The sequence below is a fragment of the Monopterus albus genome, unplaced genomic scaffold, assembly GCF_001952655.1.
Source record: "Monopterus albus unplaced genomic scaffold, M_albus_1.0 scaffold31.1, whole genome shotgun sequence".
Taxonomy (NCBI): domain Eukaryota; kingdom Metazoa; phylum Chordata; class Actinopteri; order Synbranchiformes; family Synbranchidae; genus Monopterus; species Monopterus albus.
Genome location: NW_018127911.1, coordinates 3,712,032 through 3,720,280, shown reverse-complemented (window position 1 = coordinate 3,720,280; position 8,249 = coordinate 3,712,032). Strand labels below are relative to the sequence as shown.

At 40.5% G+C, this 8,249-nt stretch overlaps 1 protein-coding gene across 4 annotated transcripts in view; it reads left to right on the top strand.

Moving 5' to 3' along the window:
* pex5la (peroxisomal biogenesis factor 5-like a) overlaps positions 1–8,249 on the top strand; it is a 78,566-nt gene that overhangs the window by 50,258 nt on the left and 20,059 nt on the right. For 3 of the 4 annotated variants that reach the window (XM_020596823.1, XM_020596821.1, XM_020596820.1), the window contains 2 exons: positions 274–369; positions 3,495–3,578. In XM_020596823.1, the coding sequence (XP_020452479.1) occupies positions 274–369; positions 3,495–3,578 (180 nt within the window). The remainder of the gene's footprint in view (positions 1–273; positions 370–3,494; positions 3,579–8,249) is intronic. The other variant, XM_020596822.1, reaches the window with a different exon arrangement.

The window sequence follows — 8,249 nt, the reverse complement described above, 5'->3', positions numbered from 1 at the left end:
TTGGGGTGAGATGCTGACAGTAGTGATTCTGCTGGCCTTCCTAAGCATGTCAGAGGAAGGGATATTTACTCATCCCTGAGAAAGCAGACGGCTGACCCTGCACACTCTCCCTGCCTGTCCTCTGGCTGAACGCGTGAATCCTTTTGATGTGTTATGGTACTCGGATGTACGCATGAGTGTTTGTGATGTCCCGCGCGAATGTGTGTATGTTTTTTGGATTTTTTTTGTTTGTGCATAAATTGAAATATTATGAAATATGTATGTGTGTGACAGGCTCGTCTAACGAAGGAGCAGCGGTGGGGCAGTGCCCTCCTGTCCAGACATCAGTCCCTGGAGGAGGAGTTTGAGCGAGCCAAGGCCGCTGTAGAGGTACTGTAAGCAAAGTACTGCTTAGTACACCTCACATCAGTCACCTGTCAGAGTGCCATGTCCACTGCTGACTTTTACCAAGACTTAAGAAAGACAAAGTCAGAGTTAGATTTTCAACATTAAACAGCAGAACTCTGTCTCTTCAATGCCCTTGTCAGAGTGGTCCATCCAAATTTAGTGCAGATTTTACCTCTAACATGAGAAAAGTCAGCTAAATAAAAGGCTAATTCATGTGTGCTTCCATCCACTACCATTATCAGAACAAATACCAATTCACCAAGATAAAGAGCTGGTGCTGCTACTTTGCCTGCCATTAAACCAATGCAGAACTAGAAGACAACCATGATGTAATGAAAATAGCACTGATCAAACCCAAACTGTGAAAACAATGTAGAAAATGCTTGTTTCCTCTATTAGTAGGAGAAAGATTTCGGTCTCCTTATTACTCCACACAAACCTGACATCATTCTTTGCTATTTTTTGTCTCTACAGTACAGTAACAACAGCTTCAGTGACTAAGTCATGTGCATTATGTACATTATGATTTATTCTATACATCTGCTCAAGCCGTTTGAATCTTACTGTGAACCAGAGTGTATGTTGTTGTATGTGCAGAAGGTCTTGGTGGGCACACACGTCCTCACAAAAGCTGATGTATGATGTCACAGTGTCAGTGAGTTCATCCAGGTCTGTAGACACACATGATCCACCCAGTCTGTGCAGTCAGACCAGGCCTGTAGCTCTGACTTTGCCTGCTCAGTCCATCGCTTCATTGTTTTGGCCATAGGCTTCACAGCCTTAAGTTTTTGCCTATAGGCCAAGATGAGGTAGACCAGGCAGCGATTGGTGTCCGAGGGCTGCAAGGGGGACAGAGCAAGAGGCGTCTTTTATTTCCGTGTAAAATGTGTTTGTGTCCCTGGTGGGATAACTTACTCTTTGCATTGGGGTAGGTCATGGGTGAGGTTTGCTCTGTTAAAATCTACTAGAACAGTGAATGGGGAGTTGGGATATTTCAGTTCAGATAAAAAAAAAAAAACTCCATTGTGTCTTTATATAAATAGTACAAAAAGATACATCAAAATGAGAATTTACTTAAGAAAACTATGTTCAAAAGCACATTTTCACCATTGTTATCTGTGTAGCCAGAATTTACTTAAGAAAACTATGTTCAATATCACATTTTCACCATTGTTATCTGTGATATTCACTCCTGTACTTTAAACATCTACCTGAATCTACCCTGTGGAGCAGATTTCCATTTGACTGCAGCCTTTTTATCTCCTTGGCAAATGATCACTATTGTGCCAAAGCTCAGGTGCTGATAGTTCAAGACCATGTTAAATTCACACACTGAACTTCACAGGATGTTTGACCCAGAAAAATATTAACGGCTCTCAGCTGGCTAACAATAGGAAGATAAATAGGTCAGTCATTTTACAGCCCGACATATTAGATATCACAGGACGGAGACAGAGTAATTAGATATGGCTTAATTCATCATAGGACTGTGCATCAACACTGCATGTGTTGAGTTATGAACTAGTATGCCTGACGTTCTCCTGATAAGGTTTGCCATAACAATATTTAAGATGACTCATACATCTCTGAGGAAGAATAAGCTTTTATTTGAAGCTCAAAGCACTTTCATTACCTTTTCCTTTTTAGTGTCACTGTACATTATATTACTATTGATCCAATAATTAAATTGACAGGATGAAATGAGAATTTTGAGTCTTGCAATAGGTTTAGACACTGCTGTACCTTATTAAGTTACATCCCCTTGGTCCAACAACATCTACCTGCATGACTAAGTGATTTAAAGAAAAGCTGAGTGTCTGTTCTGTACAGGAGACGTAGATGGGCATAGCCAGGAAGGCTTTTTACTTTAGATAAAACCACTCAACTGCTCAATGGATATCCCCCTTGGTAGAAGATGGGAGTGAATGCTGCACTACCGAGTTTACTGAGGTCCACTGTACACTGTTGTATGCTGAGCTACAGTATGTGCAACAATCAATAAATAATAGAGCAGGGACAGGAAGACAGGGAAAAAGAGACCGGCCTGACCTGTGTGGGAATCCCTTCCCAAACCTGGCAATGATGTCACATTTTGTATAAGATGTAACCTGCATCCTCCCAAATAACTGCAGAATTTGATTGCACACGTCAACCGGAGGGCAGGTAAGTAATGAAATTCTGAGGTGCTCCTGGACAAACATCTGAGCATGGAGCATTGATTGGTAACAGTATTTCACAGCTTTCATTGAGCAGCCTAAGTATTGGCCCCCACTTCAGAGGAGCTCTGATGTAAGTGGTCAGCCATTTTGGCTTCTAATACCATTGCCAAAGCCCACAAATCAGGCAATTTCCGGTTAAGCAGCTGTGCGTATGCATACTCTCTTATGCTTATAAAGGCATGGAAGTAGAGACAGCTCAGATGGCAGAAAGAACATTAAATCAGCACACCGTCTTTCTGCCAATTCATTAAATTAAATGAAGCAGCCAAATGTTAGAAAATTAGGGCAATGACTTGGGCTCCCAAATATTGTCCATTTACAAAACTGGCACTGATAAGAAAAAGTAGCTCTTGTGCTTTTACACATAGAAACTCTTGAAAAAGAAAGATAAAACGGCTGTGGCCCAAGAGAGGCAGCTCCACTTGGAACTCATGTACAAAGAAGCTGATACAGGAGATATTTTCTGAGTGGGTAAGTGACTGTCCATGTCACATGAGGACACCACCAATTACACCGAGCTGATGACAATCTAATACTTTTATTAAAAAGGGATCCACTGGAACAGCTGCAGAGTAAATTGTGACTTCAGGGAGCAATGTTTCGGCAGTGGGGTGTTGAGAAAGCACTCCCCCAGTGGTGATAAAGACAAGATGGAGGTGACTGTGTGGCCTCTTGTTTGATTAAAACAGCAGCAGGACAAGTTCACTTGCAGACTACTGGTCTGGGGCGGCTTTGGTTTAGGGAGAGATTGCACAGGCAGTGCAGTTGCCTAGAAGTTAGAAATGCAGGCTTGTGATTAAAAGGTCAGTGGTTTTAATTCCAAAGATCTGCTGATTAAATGTGGATGGAGAAAGTAAATGCTTTGAGTAATGCTTTCATCTCCTTCAGCAATTTCCAGTGTTCCCTCGAGCAGACCACCCAACAACCAACTTTTCCAGTGGAACTGCAAAGTTGCAGCATGTGAATAAGGAGGTATGAGGCCTGCAGGCAACAATGCTTCCTCGAAGTTAAGTTTGTTTAGGCCCACTACTAACTTGCAGCAACATATACATTTTCAAAGAAGTGTACTGCTGCTTGGAATTTATTTTTATAAGCACATCTGTAATGAAATATCTGCAGTCTCAAAAGGTTTTTATCATTCTTTTGGCAAGTTAAATCTCTTGGTTAATGTGAGGGAGCGTTCAGGATCTTGGCTAGATCTGCAGTAATGGATTTTTGGCTACTCTGAAATTTGACATGGTGAAGCCATTAGCAAACAGTTGCTGAGCACCATAAACATTAATTTGAAATTATGTTTCTGACCCTTATTCACTCTCCTTTAGGTCTGTTTCTAATCACTACCCTCCAAGTAACTGGTTCTTTAGCTGTTCTGTTCACCATATAGTTGCTGATCATGTCCGTTGTTTGTTGCAGAGAAAGTAGCATACAGTGGGTGTTAAGTATAAATTATTGCTGCTTTACATATTGAAAAGGTCAATGGTTACTTGAAGTGTTAGACAGAACATGTTCACTTTTCCAATATTTAACTAAAACCACAATCTGCCCCTAAACTGAAGTGTTGCTGTTGCCTAAATGTAACCACACATGACTTTGGATGCCAACCCCGGTGTCTGCTGTCCTGCACTCTGATACAAAAATGTAGCCGCCTACTTCCTGGACTATGTAAGTAGTAGGCTAAACATAATCCAGCAATTACATTTCCTTCAAAATGTTCATGGCAGAGCCATTTAGCGATAAAAGTACAATACAAATGTAACATGTTTAAGACAGCTTTGCTGCAGGGGAATGTAGATGAAATATGTGAAAACACCAATTCAAAACAATCCATTACCAAGCTAAAAGTCAGAACATTGTATATGTATTATAAATTCACTGCACTTTTCTAATGTCCTGAGCACAGTAGCGCCATAGACTGTATTGTTCTCATAGACATCCATATAGCGGGTAATCACATTGTCTGCCAAAATGCATTTATAGCACTTTGCTCACTGAAATGTATTTTATTGTTAAGTGAGTGACATTATCGTAACTCCAGCTTCCTATTTTTGTAACGCTGACCAAGGACTTGGCCTACACAGCAGAGCAGTGGGTGGCTCATTAGCATTAAAAGGCCAAGCAACGTCTGCTCCAGAGATGATGAGAGAGGGGAGGGGGAGGCTGTTCTGTGTGAGATTTAATGAGAATTTTTTGTAATGTACACCTCCTGGGCAAAGTGGATGAGTAGCCCCTATTCGTGTGCTTCGTTTCCTCCAAATGCTGCATCTGTAGTCAACACAGCCCGAACTGATGTAAACTGATACGGTTAGAGGAAGAAGCACACCAACAAATAAAGATTTAGAAACCAATATTTATACTGAATATAATTATGATGCTCTAAGCAATTCAGGTTGGTATTATTCATATAGCCTAAAATCAAACACACAGTATTTAAAGTAAAAAATTCACGCCTTCGATCGTTTTCTCCATTTTCTTAAGAACATGATATAAAACTATAACACACTATCTGCAAAATTAATAGTTATTCCAGCTATGCAAAATCCTGCTAAAGCAATACATTCATGCAAATTTAAACACCTAACAATTTGCCAATTCAACAAAAGGAAGCTGCTTTAATTCACTGGGTATTAACAGTGTTAAATCAAACGTTATAATAGGATCATGAAAAACTGTTGACTTTACCTGAAACTGGTTGTCTGATGATTGCCAAAAGCTTTGACACCTATTGGCCTACATATCTTTATTCAAGTGGAAAACAGACAGGTTTGTATAAATCTGGCCACGGCTGTCATCTCTATTTGTGCTACAGTACATGCAGATACAACAAAACAGGATAAAGCTTTATATTGCAGTTTAAATATTGTTTGCATGGGAACAACTATGTTTATTTATATGAGCGAGCCGACACCAAACGGGTCGTCTGCCTGCTGTTGCTTTACTTTATTAATTCTTTATTATAAAGTGTCCTTGTTCATTTTGTGATATGGTATTAGCTTTAGGAATACCAAAGAGAGCCATACATGCAACAGATGATTGTGCTTTCCCCACCAGGGTCCATGGTACTAACCCTCTAAAAGTTAGAGGCAAATATACTGAAGCTTTCATTTTTATGACCATCAGTTCATCTACCATGAGTTCTCCAAATTACCTTCCAGGAAAACTACATTTATTGTCACTGTATACACATAAATTATTTCAATACAACCAACTATCCATCCATCCATCTTCTTCCGCTTATCCGGAACCGGGTCGCGGGGGCAGCAGTCTAAGCAAAGATGCCCAGACTTCCCTCTCTCCAGACACTTCCTCCAGCTCCTCCGGGGGAATGCAGCGGCGTTCCCAGGCCAGCCGAGAGACATAGTCCCTCCAGCGTGTCCTGGGTCTTCCCCGGGGCCTCCTCCCGGTGGGACATGCCCAGAACACCTCCCTAGGAAGGCGCCCAGGAGGCATCCGAGCCACCTCAGCTGGCTCCTCTCGATGTGGAGGAGCAGCAGTTCTACTCTGAGCTCCTCCTGAGTGACCGAACTCCTCGCCCCATCTCTAAGGGTGTGCCCGGCCACCCTGCGGAGGAAGCTCATTTTGGCCGCCTGTATCTGGGATCTTGCCCTTTCGGTCATGACCCAAAGCTCATGACCATAGGTGAGAGTCGGAATGTAGATTGACCAGTAAATAGAGAGCTTCGCCTTACAGCTCTGCTCCTTCTTCACCACTGGTTGGGCAAACTCCCATGAACCCTCCACCACCCTGAAGAGGGTGTAGAGCTGGTCCAGTGTTCCACGGCCAGGACGAAAACCACATTGTTCCTCCTGAATCTAACTAAGAAATACTAAATACTTCATCTTAAAATGGTGCCAACAGCAGTTTAACATCTATGTGGTGTTGACAAGATTATCCCTTCTGTCAATAATGTATTCATAAAGTAAGCAATGAACGCCCACCTCGCCCCAACCCCGAGTTCATTTCCAAGCAGGAGCGATGTGTCAAGGCAGGAAGCACTCTGGATTTGATCCATTTCATCTAACACTGCATCAGAGCTGTTGAAATTAGAGTCACAGCTCCAGGTTCACTCTAGTGATACACGGGATATAAATTACTTCAGTGGCTTTGCCTTATTTCACGTAATTAAACTGCCAACGCCAGTGTTTTTTTCTTTTTAAGTGTTATAAAGAAATACGGCTACATTTCAGGTAAATTAAAAAAAACAAATCGATATATTTACTCCATTTTAACTCTGCAAGCAATTTGGCATCATTCATGGTGCAACTAAGAGGAACTCACCATGACAGGATTTCACAGTGCAAATAACCGACTGAGGTGCAAATAAGATGATAGACTAGATCACTGTGGAAATACAGCCTCACAGAATAATGAGAAATAATGGGGGGGGGGGGGGGGGGGTGTGTCAAAATTGGTTTTTATGCTATAACCTATCACATGAGCATAACGCTGAAGATTACAAGCAGGCAGCAACAGGGCTGGGCTGTGCAGCAGTACTGCTGAAGCTTTCTGTCACACATGTGCATTACAAATAAACAGTGGGGAAAAGTCACTACAGTATGAACATAATTAGAGCAAAGTTGGACGTACTTGGAGACTTCAATTTAAGATGCTTTATAGGCTACTTCATCTCAAAGGAAAATATTGTCCTCCGCTATTTTGATATGTTGTTTCAAATTAAACTACTCAGAGTATATAATAATCATGAAAATGCCACTTGTACATGAATGAAAGGATTTTATTTAACCCACCTTGCCATGTCCTAACCTTTATGGGAAACCTGTATAACACATCAATATTTATAGTAAAACAGCCTCCAGCTGTGCTTGTCACAAGTCCATCCAGGTGAGTGAATAATGCAAAAATAAATAGTAATCATCCACACCTCCCTGAACTCCCATGGAGCCACTAAATAAGCTGCCAATTTGATGGTTTCTTTTTCAAACAACCAGTTCTGACAATAAGTCATTTATTCTATACTGTAGAGCATCACACAAAATATTTGATTTGATTTATTCTTTCAAGCATTTAAAACAGTTGATTTAACAACACACATTTTTACACATAATCCAATATCAATGTGCTTATACCTAATACATGCTTGAATGGAGTAGGAAGAAGTCAGACTTATCCAGTCCTACCCCATGACATCATCTTACCATCATTGGTTTGCAAGCAGTAAATGATTCACTTCTACACACACACATATTATACTAAAAAAGAATATAACAGTGTTAACATTCTTAAATCACACAATTGATATACTAAAGAATGGTTTACAAAATATAATCATTGAGCCTGTTCTTACATATATCTTGATTGACATACACCTTTATATTTATGTTTGAACTCGTCAATTCTATCACTATTTTTTAAGTCCACACTTAAATTATTCCATAGTTTTACCCCACTTATGGAAATACAAAATCTTTTTTTGGTTGTACGTATAGCATGAATTTTTAAATTTAACTGACCCCTTAAATTGTATCCCCCTTCCCTTTCATTAAATAGTTTTTGAATTCCACCAGGTAATAAATTGTTCCTGGCTTTATACATAAACACAGCAGTCTGATATCCCACTAAATCAAACAATTTTAACAATTTAGACTGTATGAAAGCTACATTGGTGTGATCCCTATACCCCATCTT